This window comes from Rhopalosiphum padi, chromosome 1 (genome assembly GCF_020882245.1).
Source record: "Rhopalosiphum padi isolate XX-2018 chromosome 1, ASM2088224v1, whole genome shotgun sequence".
In the NCBI taxonomy this organism is placed as follows: Eukaryota; Metazoa; Arthropoda; class Insecta; order Hemiptera; family Aphididae; genus Rhopalosiphum; species Rhopalosiphum padi.
The window spans coordinates 86633510-86656028 of record NC_083597.1 but is presented as its reverse complement, the minus strand read 5'-3'; the positions used below and the strand labels follow the sequence as shown (position 1 = coordinate 86656028).

The following is a 22519-nucleotide window of genomic DNA, read 5'->3' as shown; positions in this document are numbered from 1 at the left end:
TAGAGAGTATATTGAACTTTACCAACTATATACTATGCTATCGGCGACGATAGCCAAATTAAATACCGTATTTTTATGATCTAGTCACAGAACACATGACGGCAATATTAAACCTGTATTTTTAATACTTTTTTTATTTAAACTGATTTATATTTTGTTTGAGATGATGATGACCTGTAACGTTTGTGTTAAAAATGTTCAACAACAAACAGAACTACAAAATTAAAAGATATTTTGTTTTGAATAAAATTGGTATGACCAATATCACGAAAAATTAGCTATACATTACTCATCATCAGATTAAATTGCATAATTAAGTAGTATTCTTAACTGAGTTAAATTACGACGTATAAATAATTATTCGCTATTTATAATATTTAATAATAAAACATAGATAATAACTTAAAATAAAAAAATACGAAACAAATTATAAAAAAGGTGGGCAAGTGGGTACCGCTCTGTTCTACATTAGGATTAATATTGATAAGTGAGTCATTAAATAGATATGTTAATTTTGAATTCAATAATGATGTATCATTGTATGCGAAAAACCATTCTAAGCGGATATGTCAGCCTATATCACTAAGTACATTATTTTTTTAATTTATATTTAAGTAATTTATTTTAATATAAATATAACCATAGGTTGATTTAATTTTTGTCGAAAACATTGCATTTATTATATAATTGTAGTATTAAATTATTCTATATTATTAACTTATAATTCTTTTGAATCAATACCAACAGTGTGAAGATGTTCATGGTATATTTAGGTAATAGTTTAAAATTAATTCGTATATTTCTTTAAGGTCATTATTTATAATAAGATTCATAATGTACGTAAGTTTGAAATACCCGTAAATAATGTTTTATAACTATAGAATAATTTTTATTTTATTTATTAAAAACAATAATATTGACAATCTATACTTGACTAATAGTACAATAAGCAAATTTTTAAATATTATAGAAAAATAAAAAAATATATACTTCATGATTTAACATAGTTTATTATTTATTGTTTAAATAACTAATTTTAATCAAATTAGAACTTCAAATGCTTATAAAACTTGTGCTTATTGATTTCAGTACTACCAATGATTTTTAAATATATTTTAAAATCAATGGTACTACTATTGTAATTTATAAGCAACCTTGTATTAAATTTTCAAGTCTTGACTATAAAATTCAACATTTTATAAGTTTTTTACTACAAATAATATAAATAATACACTAATGATTTACGTATAATTACAAGTTTAGAAAATGAAATTATAAACATTTGATTAAAATATCAAGTGTCTACGTTTATTATATTATGAATTTCAACAAAATATTAAGTCATTTGAGGAGAAATAGTTATTATTTACTTATTTTATGAGTGAACATCTAATATTCTAATGTCTTTGAACATCAACACGCATAAAAAATGAATGTAACTTTCCGGTGAACTTTTTAATATAAGTAGAAAAACCGTAGAAGAATCTTATAGGTATTCAATTTTCAAATCTTGGATATAAAATTTTTTTTATGAATTTCGTCAAAAAGTTAACTTGAGTGGTTATAAAATATATTGTGACGATATTTTTTTATTCGTCAAATAAACAACTTATGAATAATCTTGTACTAAAATTTCAAACTTTTACAATCCAATTAATTGTTTATCAACATTTATAAAAAAATCTAAAATTACTTATGCCTAGAAATAGCTAAAAAATATCAAAATAATTTGAAAATTTTATTGTCTATAGAAAATTATAATATAATCATTAAGTAAAAATGTTAAGTACCTACGTTATTTATTTTTTCTCTTGTTAATTTCTTAAGTATTAGAATTTTTTTACTTTTCGTCCCCAAAATATTAACTGAATTTAATTTTCTATCAGAAACTATCTATACAAAATCGAAACATTTCTACTGCCACGAAAAGTGATGAAAGAAAAAAAATAATAAATAACAATACCTACTGTAAAATGAATACATTTAGTGCTCTGCTTAGAATCTAATAGGTGGAATCATATATATTGCAGCACAAAACCAAAACAAACTATTGGATTAACCGGAAATAAAAATGTATTATTATCTCTGATGAAAAGAAAATATACTTTTTTTTTGTTCATTTTATAAACAATTTGTAGAATATAATTAAAGTTATTTAATTTTTACCCGTAGGATTTTTAGACCAATGACAGTTTTATTTTTCATGTAGACAGTGAAGTTTGTTATGATAAGATTGAGCATATGATTTTTTTAGAAAATAAATATAAGAATGTTTTCAATATTTATGGTACACGAGATAGATAGTATTATATAATAATTATATAAAAAAATAATGATATTTATGATCAAGTTTAAAAAGGATTAATTATTGAACATAAGTATTGCATATACATATTACATACATCTAATGCACAAAAAAATCTATTAAAAATGAAAATTGTTCGCATTCTGGTTTTTAATTATTTAAAAATATGCTAAATAATAAAAAAAAAAAAATGAAAAAATAGTTCAAAATAAAATTTTATTACGTTTGTTGTTAATCATTAGTTCATGAGGTTTTATTATTTATAACTTTATTTTTTTGAGCTCATGACACCACGACACCACGTTGAGGAAACTAGATTCTTATTTCTTCCCCGACGGTTATTTATAACCCGCTTTCTACGTTTAGACTTTTGAAGATAACAATCAAAACCCATTAGGTACTACTCACGTAATTTTTATTCATTGACGAACACTAATAATTATTATAAATAACAACAATAATCTCAAAGTAACTTTTTTTGAAACTACAAGTAAAAATCTTAATATTTAGGGTCATTTTTAGATTTTTGTCGATTTAATTATATTAATGCTAATAAATAAAAATATTACTTATCGCTATTGATTGTGTTATCTTTGAACACAAATAATAAATAACATTATATAAATGAGGAACAACAAAAACAAACTCCAAAAGGATAAATTATTAATTATATTATTCCCAATCTGTATACAATGAGTAAAAAGGCTAATATTTATAGAGTATTAGACAGTACGACGTGATTCAGTAACACTACTTTAAGGAAAAAAGGTTAATTTAAACATTTTATTTAAAAATGGCTATATAACATAAGTACCTATCTAGTATTATATATAATGTTATTATACCCAATAAATGATAATATGTGCAAAAAATATAAAAAAGAAATATTATTTGCACCATTATTAATATTTTATAATATTATAACTTAAAAGTGTTTCAAAATATTTAAACTTGTCAATATTCGATAAAATATAATATAAAAATATTATGGATTATTTTTTTAGCATAAAACTGCTAACACGATAGTTAATAAATTTACCTATGTAGATTAATGATTATACGTTTGGATATGAGGATGTTGGACGTTGGTGAAACTGAACCAGAGAGTCATAATCGTGGAAATACGTAAAATATCTTTATCTTTATTCCTATATTATGTGGGAGAAAGACAGAAAATAAATGTTGGTGTGGCGACCCCTTAACAAGAATTTAGAAGTAACTTAAAATTTGTTATTTAGACAATTAGACGTAAAAAATGTTTACAAAAGTTTTTTCCTTTAACTCAAATTTAATTTCATATATTTAAATTTTTTATTAGAAAGTTGGTGTTAAGTACATAAATCAAAAACTTGTTTATGATTACAATAATAATAATTTAGACATAATATTTACTTGATAATTAAAACGTTAACGTTTTTTGGTTTTGTCAACCATCCGAGTATGCATTTTATGTTCTGAATTTTTTTTTAGTAAAATATAAGAGACCCAATATGTTAACGAACCACATAAAAGAACGTAATATCATTGATTATGAATTTATAATCAATGGTAATATCTTCAGTGACTTCTCAAACATTGTAAATTCGAAGGGGCATATTTTTATATTTTTATACATTGTAACGGGTATATCCGATACTCGATAGCGTTTGTACATAATAATTATGTTGTATATTAAATAGAAAAGTCCTGTTGTTTTGAAACCAATAATATTTACAAATTTTGACAAACATCAATAGTTCATAGATATAAAATATCGAATAAGGAATATTTTACGGTAAAATAAGATCAGTTTTTTTAGCTTAAGCTTTAAAACGATAAACATCGTTTCAAAATACACTATATTATTTTAAAAGCGGCAACTTACTGATACTCTTCTTCTTCCTTTTTTTTGGGTTGATAATTTTTAACCAATCGCCTGAAAAAAAAACGAGATTACATTAAATATTAAGGTAATTCAAATTTAATAAAATATAAACATGTAAAAAAAAGAAGCCGTTTTATTAGGTTTCTATAGAGTAAATTTTCAGATGATATAAATTAGGGATGTTCAATCTTTTGGAATGGGTCACATTAAACGAATATAATTGTATTAATACATTTTTATTATTTACAATCAGAAAAGTACTTTTTAAAAAAATCAAATAATTTTAGAATTTGATTTTTTTCTAGTGATTCAATTTTGAAATTTATGTGGGGGCGCATTACGATCTGCTTAGGGCCGCAAGCGGATTGGACATCCCAGAGTCCTAGTGAACATTATAAAAATATAATACAGAATATAGCACAAAGATCTTATATTTTACACCAATATCGTATTTCCGTGTCCAATTTTCGTGACTTGTGTACACTCGGTATAATATATTATATTGTGTTTCGACGTATAAATTAATTTAACTAACTAAAAAAACTGCACGTTTTTCTAAGTGTTACAGTTGGAAAAAATATTACATCGACACCAATATAATACACGATGAGATGTGTACATTTAATACATTTAATCGTGGAACTACCTGACTTAGCTTAAATGTGTACAAATTAATATGATAGCCGGGGTCATTAATATTTATGCCGATAACACGGTTTGTACCTGCATAATATTACAATATGGGCCGCATACAATTGAACGCGGTATGTGCAGCAATAGCTATCCGATTTCTTTAAGACGTCGACAGCGAGGTATTGCTGTATGCCTGTATTGGTTACCTACGTCATACTTCAATGTATTTTAAAGCACAATATTCAGTAGACGAGATAGCGTCCAATAACAAGTGTTTTAGTATTTTGTTTGGCGAATGGCGATGGATTAAGTAAGTTAGGTTAGGTAACTTTTAAACGTGTCCGATTCTTGATAGCAACATATCGGCTTGATAGGCTCATATTATGATAGCAACGGGTCTGTTAAAATTCGACGAGTGTGGCGCAAAGCATATTATATAGGTTATTATAACGAGTAACTGAGTAAGATTGACAAATTAAACAATTAGTATTAGTCTAATTTTGTAAACTATATTATGTTAAAAACGACGATCATTATTACTTATTAGTTATTAGTGTTCAAAAATATAGGTTCCCTTTAGTTAGTTTATTATTTATTATTAAAAATGTATTATAAGTTCTAACCAACCTACCTAACAGTAATAAACTGCCCGTCCGGCGTCCATATTGTGTAATATTGTGTTTGAAAGGTTATTTTTCGGTTCAATGACAGCAGTACAACATTGAAAACCGATAAAACGCGGTCCGTTAACACAATGTCATGCCCAATGACCGAGAAAATTCAGGAATCAGACACGACGGAACTATGTTCCATCTAATGTTTATAGAGTTACATTTTTTTATAGTGTTAGTTATGGCACACATTTATCAAAACAATACCTTCGACTTAAGTAAATGTATGATACGAATATTTACAATTATAGTGTATGAACACGAAAATGAGATATTACGCGTTTATTAATGATATTTAAACGCAAAAATGAGTAATGACATTCAAATTGTCGACTTTCGCGTTTCGACTCGGAGGAGCGACAATATAATTCAAAAATATTTTTGCTGCTTTTTCAAATCGTATTAAACATTAAACATTCAACAGAAATTGTTTTTAATTTTACTTTAGAGAAAACACATGATGATATACAAAATGAGATGTTGTACACGATTCCTATCCATTTTGGAAACCGAGAATATATATTATAAACATTAATGTGTACATTTCAACTATAGAAGGTATTTGAAAGTAAATATACAAATATTTTAGTTAGTCAGATCATATTGAACGAAAACAAATTGTTGAATTAATGTCGCAGTAAAAATATCTATCTTTTATTGCCATATTATGTAATATGAAAATTTTACCACGAGCTAAAATATCATATAATGTGTTTCTTAGAATGACTTAAATCAATCGACCACATCACATACTTCATAAATTTATCAATTATCATAAAACAATAATTATTTATTAGGTTTATCAAGCTAAACAAAACACATTTCTCACTCATTGTCAATATTAAGTCATTTTTGTTTGTCCAAATAATGAAATATGTATTATAATTTATAATAGTTATTATTAGGGCTAGGGACTTCTAGGAGTTTGCATGTTTTTCAATAATCATTAAAAACATAGCTAAGTAATATAGAAATTTATTTCATGGTAATACGAGTTCATATTTAAAATTTATAGTTGCATATTTTGCATATTTGACCATTTTTTAATTATAAGTGCATATTTGAGCATTTTTAATATGAAAATGGTAGTTTTATAATTAAATAAATATTTTATACAAACAATTTTAAATTTAGATCGATTTCCTAGACCAGAAATATTAATTTTATGGTTTTATATATATATATATATATAAAATTAGTATTGTTGTTTTTCTCGCCGAACGCTCCCATTGTTATTTATGGACTATGGCCTTAATGGTATACTTCACAAGTGATTCCGATAGGCGATAGCCGATAATATTACCAAAATAACATTCTATGAAATTATGAAATTATGACAATTATTTATTATGACAAGTTTTTTTACTATAAATTAAAATTTTATTAATTATGTATTCATATTAAAATAAAAAGGTTTTTATTAAATACTGTTATTTATTTTTTTTAGTGCATATTTTAATAGCATATTTGGTAATTTTTAAAGGCATAAATGCATACATATTTTAAGGTTTTTTAGGGAATGAAGTCCCTAGCCCTAGTTATTATTATCTATTTATCAACATATTTATGAACTACCTACTAAGTATGAAATTGGTATGTCATAAAATGTATACCTCAATACAGATATTATATGAAAAAATTACAATAATTAAAATACAAAAAATACAATAAATGTATTAAGAATATATTTTAGTTATATAATTAAAAACTATTTAATATTTCCTAGTCTCTACATATTTTAATGCATATAAAACAAACGTTGAACCAATGAAAACGTAAAAAAACTGAAATCGGACAAGATACTAATATAAATATATAATATATAAATGGGAATTTTATTTACTGTATGTTTAGATACTTCTTTTTGATCTATATTTTAAGGGAGTACTTTGTTATTTATAGTTTTCTTCATAATATAGACGTAACTAATAGTTTATATAACGTGGATATATATATATATATATATATGAGACACCTGAGGATTCAACTCACAAGTCACAATATTAAGCAGAAATTTACACTAAAGGCACGTTTTCCCTGTGGCGTCAAGTCTGCAGACAGTGGAAATGTACAGCGTCTAGACGTCAACCATGTCCGGGACCGTCGCGTCAAGACTCTGGAAGAGAAAACGTACATTTTTAATGTACTTTACTACTCGTAGTTTACTGCTTAATATTGTGACTTCTGAGTTTAGTAGATATTTTAGGTATTATAATAAATGTCTAAGGTATATAAACTTTATTATAAACTAAAATAGTTCTCTAGTCTATGACCTTAACACATTTTGATAATGAAAAAAATCGTTAGAATCGATCAGTTTGAAGAATAAGAACTTACAATATTATAATAATCTATAATTAACATAAATTAGTTAATAGGCTAATAATATATTATGATAAAAATATAAACTTATAGGGTTTAAACGATTATAGATTTCAATTTCTAGTTTCTATTATTAATCTTCCATCGGGTTCAATATTCATAATTTATATATTTATATAATTTAAAATATCAACTATGATTAAAAAAAATGAATTAAAAAAAAAAAAAAAACACTAAAATGAATTTGGATACCATGTGCTGCTCTGTGTTAAAATGATCGCTATGTATATCTTACATATTACTCGACAGATAAATATATTTAAATGTTCAATGTTGAATTTTCTATTGTAATAAGTAGTAACAACAAATATGTTATAAACAAATAAAATCGTGTTAGGCTGCCAGGGTACAAACTGCCAATTAAATAAATATTTTTAAAACAACATCCGGATCAATTATATGTAAATATTGTATAACTACTGGTTATTGTAAAATGTACGAGTACATACACGATTTTTTTATAACCATCATATTTTTAAAACATTTTTGAATAGTATACTATTCTGATATTATATTATGCCCCACGTATGTCAAATAGTACATTCAAACATGAGTACATTTAAATCATTTTAAACACTAAAATAAACTGAATATCTTAACTCAGAATAGTTTTATTGAATGCAATGTTTTACTCTTGTACTCAAATTTATTCTACACTATACTATTCTATCCTTCGCCAAGGTAAACGAAGCGAGATGAGTGCTCACACCCAGTCTCCGCTGTATCCTGTCCGACTTTTTCATACACTAATTGTATCCAATAATTTTGATATATAACATAGGTATAACAGTAATTTTTCTAATACTTATTTATTTTTGTATAAAACTTGTCTTTACTTGACATTATTTATAGCGAAGGAAAAAAACACATGACACATACACTTGAAAATGTACAATTTTACATCCTAAGTGGCATCCTGTATTTCCAAACAAACATTATTTTGAGTGATTTTACTGTTATATACATTATAAGTGATATGATGACTATAAATAATAAGAAGGATTCACTGTTGTGTTACGTCAGCGTTAATATTAAATAAAGAAATTATAATACAACTTTATAACGAAACATTACAGTTTTAAATATAATCTGAAATAGTTCAGTAGCTGTATGTCTATACATATTCTGAATGTATAATTGATAATAAGAATTAAATATTAATACTATCAATACTAGAAATGTAAAATGTAAAATACACAAATAATATATTTTAAATATCAGTGAAGTTGTTACGAAAATACAATTCTTTGATAATCGAATACTTGAGTGTTGAATAATACATTTTATAATATTGTTTCTTCTTTAAGCAACATAATTGACTACTAATAATAATCAATATAAACAAACAATTCAATCCTTTGCAATTATAAATTAACGACCACGAGTAGTTGATGCTTAAAAAAAATTAATTTAATAACGATTAAGGATATTACGAATATTATAAATAGTAAAAGAAAATATACGTTTAACATAAATCTTAACATAACATTGGGTATATTAAGGGTCGGCATCTGCAAGCAGACCACGGAAGACACAACATTGGACCGTCAACATATCTCAATTAGATTGTGTAATTAATTTATTATTTTAATCTTCTGGATTCCGATAGAAATTACTAGCCAATCCCTGGGATACATGCTTGTTTATAAATTATATTGTTGGAAAATGTAATATTTATTTATTTTATAATACAATAAAACGAAGCTCAAACGCGAAGATTACTTAAGCATAAATCAGCGTATAGAATTAACGTTTTTCCTTCATTAAGTTTATTAGTCGTTAAACGAATTTTATTTTCATAATATATTTACATACCTGAGTTTTCCAGCGTATTCCATTTCAATAAGGCATCTGTCGCGGATGAAGTGTCCATATCTTTCAAGAAAATCAATGCCTTTTTGAGTGTGGAACGATAAATTATCGTACTGGTCCTAAAATATAGTAAACACATGCCGTTATATTTTGGGTTAAGATCAAGGTCAGTAGAATAGCGTAGAATATAGATACATTATATATATCATATATCACATTTATATAGGTATGCAGTGCGCATTTAGAATAATAATAAGTATTTTTATTTGACATTATGCCAATTCTAAAATATTTAATAGCAAATATTTAATTTAAAAACAGTTTGTTCAAGTCGATTTAATTATTTCAAACTCATCCATTGCGCATACCTGAATGCATGTAGTATATATGGCACGTGCATGTAGTATACCGAAAGAAGAGGAATCGATTCTATAGTGAAGGGAAAAAATGAGGAAGTTAAACTGATTATAGATAATGGTATAGAATATAGATATATACTATAATACTATGGCAATATTTACACCAACATACATAATACATTGTTTCCGTTCTATAAACGATTTTTCTATTAATTAACTAACACAAACGTTCGAATAACGGACTCCTGAGTTCTTACAATACCAACATATTTACGCTTTCACTGGGCACATAGCACTATAGAAGATCTGTTTTGTTTTAAGAATGTGAAAATAAAAGGCTTTAACGTTACCCAACAAACATGTCATACATATTTTAATGACCAATCAAATAATCAAAAGCAAAATTTGATAAAATATTTTTAATTGTACCTATATAGTTAATATACGTACAAAACAAAAATAAGGTATAATTTAAAATTATCATAACACTAATGATGTGATGATAAAATATACAAATAATGAAATAATGCCCAAGTACTAAGTAACTTTTTTAAATTTGTCTTAGGTCTGAAGTATAAGACACTATAAACATTAACATTAATTTTAAAATTGTATAATGGAAATTTGTTTTACACTTTTAATTATGAATTGAGTTGAGATAAAATCATTTAGACTTAGTAAAACACACGTGAATGTATGTGGAAAATATCCAGTATTTGTGCGGTTTTTTTTTGATTATGACGATGTCAAGGTTACTGACACTCTACTTTTTAAACTATAAAGAAGTCGTACCAACGAACTTTCTAGTTGTTTGAGATGACTTGTAATCTTCTATATTTATGTTAGTATTATTAAATATAACTATTAAAAGATCAGGGCAATACATTATTTATAGTATATTTATTGTAATTTAAATAAATATTAAACTTTAGAGAAAGAAGATTATATTGATAAAAAACTTATCTTCTATACACAAACTACACAAACTTAGATATCTACATACAATTGACTAATTGAGTATCCTTTTAACAATAAATAAAGTTTTAAATTACTTAATTGCTTATACCCAAAATGTTTTATTAAATAATTAAACATTAAACATAATTATTATTTGATAATTTTTGAACTTCAAGAATTTAGAGTTGAAAAAAACTATTCATCTATTAGGCTAAGCAAAAGCAGTAATTAAAAAAAAAATATCATCAACAATCAATATTCATAAAAACCTGTGTACCAGATAATATTATTGTCGAAGAATATAAATTATAAAGGTTTGCTATTCCAAACACGGAACAAGGATGATGATTCAAGTTTAAAAGAATGGTCAAATGTATAAATAGCTGAGTCTTTAGATATAACTCCGGTTTATTGAGAAAAAAATGATTTCTGATTTTGCCTGGAATAATCAGCAAGGGTAGAATCACGTCGATCGTCGCAATTAATTCAGACAAGATTCGTACAAGAAAAACCTGTTGTTCTACTTTCTCCAGACAAATACTAATAATAATAACTCCCGGAGTAGTTTACGAACCAAAATGCTGTTTCTAAAATAGGAGATTTTCTTTGAGAATGTCAAAACAAATTGTTAACTCCTCAAAGATATTTTATACGAATATATATATTATGTATTACATAACTAGTATAGTAAAACAAACAATAGTACATACAGTTGTTCAAATAATTAATTAAAAATTAAGAAAAAAACAACAATTAGCGTACCTAAAACTTTATCTTTTTTTTTTAAATTTAAAACTATTTACAAATTGTATAATAAAATGTCATTAAGTTTATTTGAAAATATATACATTAAGATTAATAAATAGTATGAATAACATATATCTCTTTAAAGTAATATATATTTACATCATCATCAAACTTTTATTAGTTTTTTTGTTCGATACGTACATATATCGAAATGATTGAATTGGTTTGCTATTAGTGGGATTGCAGAACACTAGATTACAATTCTATAAAACGAAATAGCTCTTTTAGTGGCCTATACACGATCCGTATTATTTTCTGTTTTATTTAAATAGTGTTAAGCATTTAGAAGTCTTATTGTGTAAATGAAACTGAAGTATCGTTCCGTTGAAGCATGACATGAAATTATCAATACGGTTTTGATTTTTCTAGTAAATTTGATGATTTACACGACTATATGTGGTTAAAAATAATTATGAGTAGATTGTCCTTACTTATAAGTTGTTGATTTTCACGAAATCGATTATTGATGACTTCAGAAATGCAACAAAACTAATTATTACGACAAACTTTCTAGCTTGTACATGCCATGGTGTGGTGTATGCGCATTCATCAATTTTATTTTACATGAACGAACTTGCCTTCAGGTTAGACGAAAAGCTAATAGGATCGTGTATGAAGCACTTATGATTGTCTTGTAAATTATAAGTTTTCTATACGTACAAAAATCTTAACTTTTTTTAATTGATTTTTTTTATTTACAAAAATGTATTTTTATAATAAAACACATTTTATTGAAACCATATAAACCATATAAATTATGTTATACAAATCTATGAGTTGAGTCATGCTTGTGATGTGAACCTCAAATAGTAAAACAGTCACTTTTGACATAATATGGTAAAACATGCTTCAAAACAACGTTAACTACTCAGTACTCTACACATTTTCTCTGATGTTATATACTAGGTACAAATAAAAACTAATATCCTCTGAAAAAGTAAGAAACAAGAAAAGAATGTTGTGACGACAAAAAAAATTGTGACGAAATAAAATAAAATCATAACATGAAATCCAGCACGAAACGAACACAATATAATAAATTTACACAACTAACACCGTACAAATAATTGTTTGTGGAAGCTTGAACAACAAGTTTGTTCATTTAATCTAACATAGTCATCCAAAAATTTGTAAATTGTAAAGTGATGGTAAATTTTCACGAGGAAGTGGGGGTTAGATTAGGTTTAGTATAGTCAGTATAGACAAGACCAAAGTATCATAAAATTTAATGAAATTAGAAAAAAATATAAAATTACAATATTTATGTAGAGAAATTAATATAAGTTAACAAAAAACATTTGTAAATAGCATAGGTCACAGACCTAAGGTCAGTGTTTAAGAAAATGTAACTGATTAAATTCTTATAATTAAATATATATATATATATTCTTAAATTTTCTAACTTGACTACTTGACATATCTTTTTGTATTGACTATATTTATAATCTTTTATATGAAATAATATTTGTTAGTTGCAAGTATAAGGAATAATACCTATTGTAAAAAAAATAAAAATAATTTTTTATTAATTTACTACTTATTGTAAATCGAATATTGAATTTTTATTTTAGGATTTTTTTGTACGACTCAAAACATGTACTCGAACTTTTTGACCAATTGCCGTCAACAACGAATACCACTATCCAAACATGAATTCGTATTTAGAATTACATTTTAACTTTAAATAGCTGAATTAAAAGACAATATTATAAGGGCAATATATTATTAAGGGTTACATTGATTATTAATACTGATTTCACAAAACACATTATACAGGAAACAGGATATGCGACCCACGTAGAATATATTGTTATTGATTAGTGATTACGTATCAAATTACGTATGTCAAAATAACATAGGCGTGTGCACAGACTCTAATCGCAGATACAGCATAAAAAATGCGCTCCAAATTCGTATGGTTAGATATATATTACTAAATAATATATTTAATTGATATCGAATATATAAGTATCCAAGCACCTCTCCTCGGACTGCCGAAACATTATTAAAATAATTTTATAACTTTAGGAATCTAATGGTAAATTTTTTCATTTACCTGTTTTGGTGTTGGAATTTCCACAGTCAGCTAGTTTATCCACTACCACAAACCACAAAAATATCAAAATTCATAGATAAGTCATTACGTAAGAAATTATAAAAGTAAAAACAAGGTTATTATTTATTATTATTGTATAAATTAACTCATTAAAAATACTCATAATAACTTATTATTACCAGACAAACATTAGAATGTATTTATAATTGAATATAAGTTTAAAAAATAAGTAGGTACTTACCACTCGTAAAATTAAGAAATATATTACATGAAGAGATCTACAATATAAATAGAAAATACAAATTAAGTAAAAATGTTTAAAGGTATAAATGGGACAATTCCCTATTTTATTGTGATTCTTAACTAATAAATAATTAAAGTTTAAGTTTTAGTATTTATAATCAATGGTTATAAAACAGATTGATTCAGTAATGTTGATGAGACTTACATAAAACAGTTTTGAAAATTGGATGCCACTCTTAAGAGAAGTGGCATCAAATGGTAAATACTCTTCGAATTGAGCAATATACTTACATAAAATCTAGCTCTAACAACTCAAAACAAAGGGAATAAATGATTCAGGAGGTAATTATGTTAAAATAATATTGTGGAGTTCATATACAACATAAATAAGGAAATATTAATTTGGTTGGTATTTACCATATTATTAATAAAAATAAATAAGTATATTAATGGTATTTTACAGAAACAGTAAATAACAATTGCATTTTAGTATGCCACAATTCATTGTATTAGTATTATAACAAAAAAATATTTTTTAAAAATTTAGGTATCTTGCAAATAAAAAGTAATAGATAATTTAAGATTTACCATACAAACAGATGAAAATAACTTTGAATTATGATCAAAGTTCTCTTTTTAAGTATTAATTTAAAAATGTAATCATTAAACACATAAAACATTAATATTATACAAATATAAGGTATGGTCCAATGGGCATATAATATTTGTTCCTATTAAATAAATTCGTTGACTCAATATAGTTTAATTTATAAGATTTAACTATGAAATGTGTAGGTGCCTATAGAAATTTAAAGTAGAGCAAATTACGTGTTGAGATTTTAAGAATCCTAAATTACATTTATAAATTTAAATTCAATTATAGATACCTATTTAAAATATGACATTGTGATTTTCAACCAACAACAAAATTACACTTTATTAAATGTCTTGTTTACTAAATAGGAAATAGTTTTTGTTATTTATTGATTACTGTCTACAGACAATACATGGCCATAACAATAGTACTTATTTCAATTGGTAAATAACTAAAAGTATCAGTCAATAATGTGTATTTTTGACAAATGTATATATAAGTAAAGATAAGAAAGACTTAGCTTTACTTAATCACAAGTTAGAAGAACAGTTTTACCATACAGTCATGGCTAGGAACTATATAATAAAAATTAGGATTACAATTTTAATCTTAATCAAAATTACATAAGAAAGTTGGATAAACTGGCATTCTTCTTGTTTAATCTTATAAATCCCAACATTTTAAATCACACAGCTGTTTTAGCTATTTAAAAATATGACTATATAAGTATTTTTCCAATCAGTTATTAAACGCTGGGAAAATAATCACTTAAATTAATACAGGAATTTTTTAACATGACATGAATGTGTCTTATGGCTGGGAGTCAATCTGAATTTTGTGTGACACGGAGAGTTACGACATCGTGGTAACAAAAAAATAAATATATATATGTATATAGACCGTTCGGCTATCCAAGACAGACGGATAGACAGGGTCCATAAAGATCTAGATATGCTGGGAATCCTGAACAGTGAAGAGCTAGTCACAGACAGAAAAAGATGGAAAGAAGTGGTGATTGTGGCAAAGGATCTAAATGGTATATACCAGGGATGGCAAACCTTTTTTGGGTCGTGCCAAATTTTTCTGATCAAGATTTAGAAAATTTTTCACGTGCTCAAAGGAAATTATATTTTCTAAGGATAAAAATAATGTTACAGAATTTTCAATAATTTCAATTTTTTTGGGTGCCATTGAAACTTGACCAACGTGCCATAGGTTCACCACCCCAGGTCTATACTAAGCCATATATATATATATGTATGTGTTAGCGGTAATGTATGTAATACATTATTTTATTAAATAACTAGTTATTCTAAAAAATGCCTAAATATTTTCTTAAATAATATTTTGTTTGTTAATATATAAATTACACTGTTTTACTAGTTAATATGTATATAAAATATTGATTGGGTTTTCGCTAATGTATGACATTTATATAATTATTAATTAGGTAGATGACCGGGACTGGATTAGATAACATACAAGATTTGTTACTATTGTCGTTTTATTAATAAAAATAATAACCTAACCTAACGTCCCAAATTTAATGTAGATATTTGTCTTTGAAAGGCATCCGAATCCTAATCACTTGGTAATGGTCAAGGGTTTTTCAAATACACATGCCAACAAAAGTGCACTACAAAACGGTGCATATATTTAAAAAATAATTTATTTAATAATTCTAAATGCCATCCAAAATGTTCATGTACTAATAAATAAATTGTAAATTGTAAAAAAAATAATAATTTAATAATTATAACTATGATAATAGATTTTTTATTTTAATTTGTAATTTGTTTAAAATTTTAATAATTATTCTAATGAATTGATGTGAAATAAATTAATATTTATATTACATAATAATGTAAGGCGTGTTTGACTTAATATTAACATTTGATTTTTTTTTGTAATTTGTAATTTGATTAAAATGTTTATTCAATAATAGTTCTAAATATATTAACTAAACCCTTATTGTTAGTTTATAAAATATCTAGTTAGTATGTAGAATAACTAATTGAAGTATGTTGAATTCATTCAATGCATCAACTAAGTACCCGCAATTCTATAGAATAACTAGTTATTTTATAGAATTACAGAATTTCATACATTAACGCTAACATATGTATGTATAATATAATATTATTTTTTATAATAAATTATACAAATAAAAACAATATTGGTTGACAATTGTTCGACATGTCGGCAGGCAAAAATTATTAGTATTTATAAGGTATTTATAATTTTAGCTCATAACTTCTGATAATTATATTAATAACTTAATATCATGGTAAATTAGTCAGTAGCCATAAGACATATACATGTACCAATGCATCTATATGCAATGTTGTCATTAGGTATTTTTACAAAAAAACATTTTACAGCCCACATTGAACTATGTTTTTTAATATTTTAATCTCAAAATTTATAATATATTTCAATTATATCCTTAATAAAAACAATTTTAAGCTGTTTTTACAAACTACTTACTTGAAATTAAATAAAAATCTGAGTTCAATGTGGTTTTATAAATAGTTAACTTCTTAAGACAAAAAAAAAAAAAACAGTTATGAAAATCTGATAATTCTAAAAGGCCAGAGAATTTTTCTTGTGAGTCATTATGGTTTAAGTTATACACTGTACCCCTCACCCCATCTAATTAGGTATAAGGTAGTAGATTGGTAGAAACAATTATAATTAATGTGACAACTAAAATGTAAAAAAAAATATTTAAATGAGTTAGAATTGCAAAAATATTTGGAAAATTGGTACCACACGTATTAACTCATTGGTTATTATTTTAATATAGTACATTGTTATCTATCACTGATTGTTATGTACTCAATATTCATATTTAATCATTTTTTTTTATTTTATCTTTTACAAGTACCTACTTATTAATTGTCAATATGTAATAAATAATAACTTTTATTTGAAATATTAATAAAAATTAAAATAAATAGGTATATAATTTGTGTTATTTTTCAAATGTTTCTTACATTATTAATATAATAGTAAATATTTTCTTTTTAGAATTTAAAAAAATATGATTTTAAGGTATACTTTCTCTGCATGGTTTATTCAAAAGGCGACCGCACAATTCTACTACCCACTTAATCCTCAAGGCATTGCACAAAAAACATTTTTTTTAGTATTATATTTTAATAACTTGATTTTCATAGAAAAAATTGCTAAATATTTTTAATAGAAGAGTTTCTAAATTTTAATCTGAAAAATACCGAGAATCAAAAAATATTATGACATACAATAATGTCAAAATTTACAGTCAACATACACAACTATCTTTTCAAATATATACAAGTCACTAAAATAATACAATTTACTAACATAATATATACAATTTCACAAGAACTATGAAATATATTTATATTAATCTCGTGTAAAAATTCTCAATTGAATGAAAACACTGGATGGGAAATAGTATATATTGTTTAGTTAATTTTAAACAATATTGTTACCATACATTATTTAGAACTAAATAGTTAATAAATAATTCCATATAAAATAACCTTTAAATTATTAATTTTCAACTATTTAACTAGCTTACTAAAAATTAACTAAAATTAATCAAAGTATGAAGATAATGATTTATAGATAATTTGTAATACATTCTACATTCTTCTATACATATTAGGTGACAGGTGTATATATATATAAAGAAAATTTAATAAGTTGGTATCCCGGTTGGTTTATAACCTATGCACTACAACCATGAAAAACAAATAGGCCGACTATAACTGATGTTTATTAATGTTGTTACTTTTAAAATACCTACAGTTGCAATTTATTTTAATTGATTTATTTTCTTAGTGTATACTTTTTTGCTAATTTAAATAGAAAAGCAAATCTGTAATAAGTACCTATCATCAGATTAAAACATTGATATTATTTTTTTTTCTACCTATCTGATATAAGCCAACTAGTTTAATTAACTTAGTAACTTCATTTTAAACTGTATTTAAATGATTAGTTAAGTACTTTAATTATATTTATTAGCTCATAGACCATAGTAGCATAGTATTTATAGTACCTAGAGCTGTCTAGTCTTACTAAACCTTATTATTATTTTTTTTGTAATAAATAGATAAAATAATTTGAAATAATTCAATTAGCTTTAAATAGTATAGAAATGAATAATAATAATAAAAAAATGACAATAATTTTAAAATAATGTCATGAACATTACTGAAGATAAATTTTCAAAATAGTATTTGTGCTTTAGACAAAATAAGGAATAAAAGATTACTCAGTCTCTATTACAACTCTATGATTACAACAACAAATGACTAATATAATCAATTGTTATCAACTGGTTATCAATAATAAATTGTAGTCTTTGTTAAAAAGTAAAATCAATAATTTATCTTTATATGATAGCTAATTAACGTGACTTTAAATCAACAATATATAATATAGATACACTATTAAAAAAAAAAAAAAAAAAAAATACAAGGCCTCTTCAATAAAACGATTTAAACAATATCATCAAAAGTTCATTGCCCCAAAGTCTAAACAAAATCTTGTAAAATTTAAGTTCATGATTGCAAAAAAAAATTATGGAAATATTAGTTTTAGCTTATATTTAGAGTAAGATACCACCTGGGATATAATGATAAAACATTTTTGAAATTATTAATACTTAGGTATCAGTTATCACCTTAAACATCTAACTGCCACATAATATTTCTTATTCTAACTTCTAATCTAATTGAGAATGACTGATGATAGATTTATAAAGGTATCAATTAGTATAATACATGCTGATGTATATTATATTATAATATATTTTATAGTCCACCAGTAAAAAATTTCCAATAATTTGGATAAACCAATAAAAAAAACAAGAGGAAAAAGAATATTTACAAAATACCAGTTTTTGACAAAATTGATTTGTAGTTTTTGCCGTTAATGTTTTAAAATTTATAACTTAAATTGTTCGTTTAATTATGTAATATATACAAGTTTTTAATTTATTCCTTTTATCTCTTATATTTAATAATCTAAATTATTGGTTTTATTTTACATATGATTAACATAGACAATAATTTTTAATACATATAATCTTTGGTAGGTACCTACCTATCTAATTATACTAATATATATGACAGCATAACACTTAAGTAAAACTTATTTATTGCTTAATTTAGTATTGTTACATTTATTATGTTACTTCAATTTTTTTTTTTTTTTTTGAGTTCTTAGTAAAAACTGAAAATAAATATTATAAAATAAAACGTAGAATACAACTTACTTTTATTTAAATATTGGTTAAACAGTATCTATCAAAAATTACAGATTATACAGCTTTAAATATAGATATTACAAGAAAATATACCTATTTGATATTTTTACATCTAAGAAATCATGAATAACAAAATAAATTTACCAAAATCTTTTAACTATATAACCTTATTGTTCAAACCTATGGTAGATGGTTTTGTATAAAAGAAGTAGATAATACGAAAATATAACATCATTATATATACTATTTATACTTAAGATATAACTATTCAATAAAAAAAATATAAAAACCAAGTGGTTTTTAGTGTAGGTAGTAGGTACTCTAGTTACCGTGTTCCTACTTTGAATTTTTACTCACTTAACACAAACTATGTAAAGAGCCTATATTAAAAAAAACTAATCCTGTGTGTCAAAAAAACAAGAATAGTCATAAAATATGTCTTGCCTTGACAGTAGTTTTTTAACTTATGAGTACCTAGTTAAGTAAGAGTGCAGCAGTATATAATGACACATGACAATAGACCGTCTATTCAGAGAAATAAAATATTCGCAGTCAAAAATTTTTTAAGGAGAAATAGTTTGAATATCGCAAGAACATATCACAGGACACCACGCCATTCGTAACCGCCTACACATTACCCTGAAGACCTGACCTAGGTGTATTTTTCATGTCATAGTAAACAGGTGCAGTACTCACCCATAATTCCGTTCCCCAACTCATCTTTTGCTATTTTTCCACATCAAACCACCAAATAGGTGCTACAGAATGTAATCTACGTCGTTATCGAGGACTGGTTTTTTTTTATCCTTTTCACTACGACCCGGTTTGGGTGTATAACAAGGTAATCAAACGGCGAGCGGACGCACTACGAAGATGTTACCGGATCGGTCACTGCAATCAACGGAGGCAGACGACAAGAAGAGTACGTGACATATTTTGATTAAATGAAATTTATCGTAATTAGGTAGTCGTCGATGCACAAAAAAAAATTAAAAATTAACCGCAAAAACCGAAAGGTGAAAGAGGAAATTGGTTCACAAATAACAAAAACGAAAACAAGTGCGCGAAACGGGTGCGACAAACGAACTGATAAAAGCGTAAAAAAAAGAAAAAGAAAATGTTAAAAACGTACGACGTCAACCGCGGGTGAAACAACGACATCTGGTGGTAGCAGTGCGGTACTGTGTGTTTGTTTTCTTACTACAGTCCCCGCCGTTATTCTTTTCTACTCCATGAATAATTCGTATAATATATGATTTATCATCAATTTACTCATTAGTCCAATCCAGGGCCGGGCCTAGGGCGTCTGCCAGGGGCGCAAGATATCGAGTAGAAATGGGGGCGCAAAATTTGAATTTGAAAATCTAAGCCAAAATATTTTAATATATTAATATCTGTTATTGGATACGAGTTGATTAATACTGTGTTAATTCATTAATTGTGCTATATATTTAACACTTAATTTTTATAATTAAGCAACAAATTTACTACAGAAATTAATTTTCATACACGACGATCGACGATGGCTGTTATTGAATGGTATCGTAAAAGGAATATTATATTTTATTTATAATAATGTAAAAAATATTAATGCGTTTCCCATGGCCGACAATTATAAAAATAGAACAACTATGATATATTATGTATATAAAATGGTTATCAGTTTTAAATCGACCAAAATAATATTTTCAAAGATTATATTAAAGTATTGAAATAAGCTATACAATATACACACACACAATTGTATTATTATATTATAAATTACAATAATAATTATTCGGTTATTTTACAATAGACATTCGATTAAATGACAACGCGCACATTACGGACTACGGAGTTATACCTACCTAATCTACGCTCTTAAACAGTGAAGCCTGAAATAGAACAAGGTAATTAGGTAAATATTCTAATAGAATTTATTTAAAATTTAACGATTATGAAAAATTGTTAGCATTAATATTGTATCATTTTTCCCATTATTTTTTCATTATTATTTTATTCGCACAAATTTGCGTACTTTTGGATTAAAGGACATCAAAACACTATTTTTTTTTTTTTTAATTTTAAGATAATTGGTGTATTATTGTAGTTAACACAATGAAAAATGTTTTGATTAAAATCCGAAGTTAAAAAAATAATTATTTAACCAAATAATGAGAGTATAATGAGTAGATGGATAGCCGCGTGACGTCATAGTGCCGACGACCGAGCAGCCGCCTATGTTTTACGCGTAAAAGTAGTTTGATTTACACAATGATATTAATAACTTAAAATTGTATTTCAAAATTTTTTTTTTCATAATCCGAAGTATATATATGTGCTTAAGACGATGGTGTGATTTAAAATTGAATATATTTATTGTTGTATACATATTATAAATTATAATTTAGTAAAATTATTGAGTTCACAACTCGCATTGTATTGTTGTGCAAACCAAATTTTACGAAATTGACTATAATAATTTTATCTTTTATAAAAAAAAAGAAAGTATATCAAAATTATAATCACACCAGTGTCATTAACACAAAAAAACACTTAAGGTTACATAAAAAAAATTTAAAATCATTTATTTTTT

The 22519-nt window shown here is 25.1% G+C and overlaps 1 protein-coding gene across 3 annotated transcripts in view; it reads right to left on the bottom strand.

Moving 5' to 3' along the window:
• Positions 1-21048, bottom strand: part of LOC132929405 (formin-binding protein 1-like) — a 32209-nt gene extending 11161 nt beyond the window's left edge. For all 3 annotated transcript variants that reach the window (XM_060994742.1, XM_060994749.1, XM_060994756.1), the window contains exons 1-3: positions 20641-21048; positions 9671-9786; positions 4170-4220 (exon numbers count right to left, since the gene is read on the bottom strand). In XM_060994742.1, the coding sequence (XP_060850725.1) occupies positions 4170-4220; positions 9671-9786; positions 20641-20664 (191 nt within the window). In that variant the 5' untranslated portion in view covers positions 20665-21048. The remainder of the gene's footprint in view (positions 1-4169; positions 4221-9670; positions 9787-20640) is intronic.
• Between the last annotated feature and the right edge of the window lie 1471 nt (positions 21049-22519).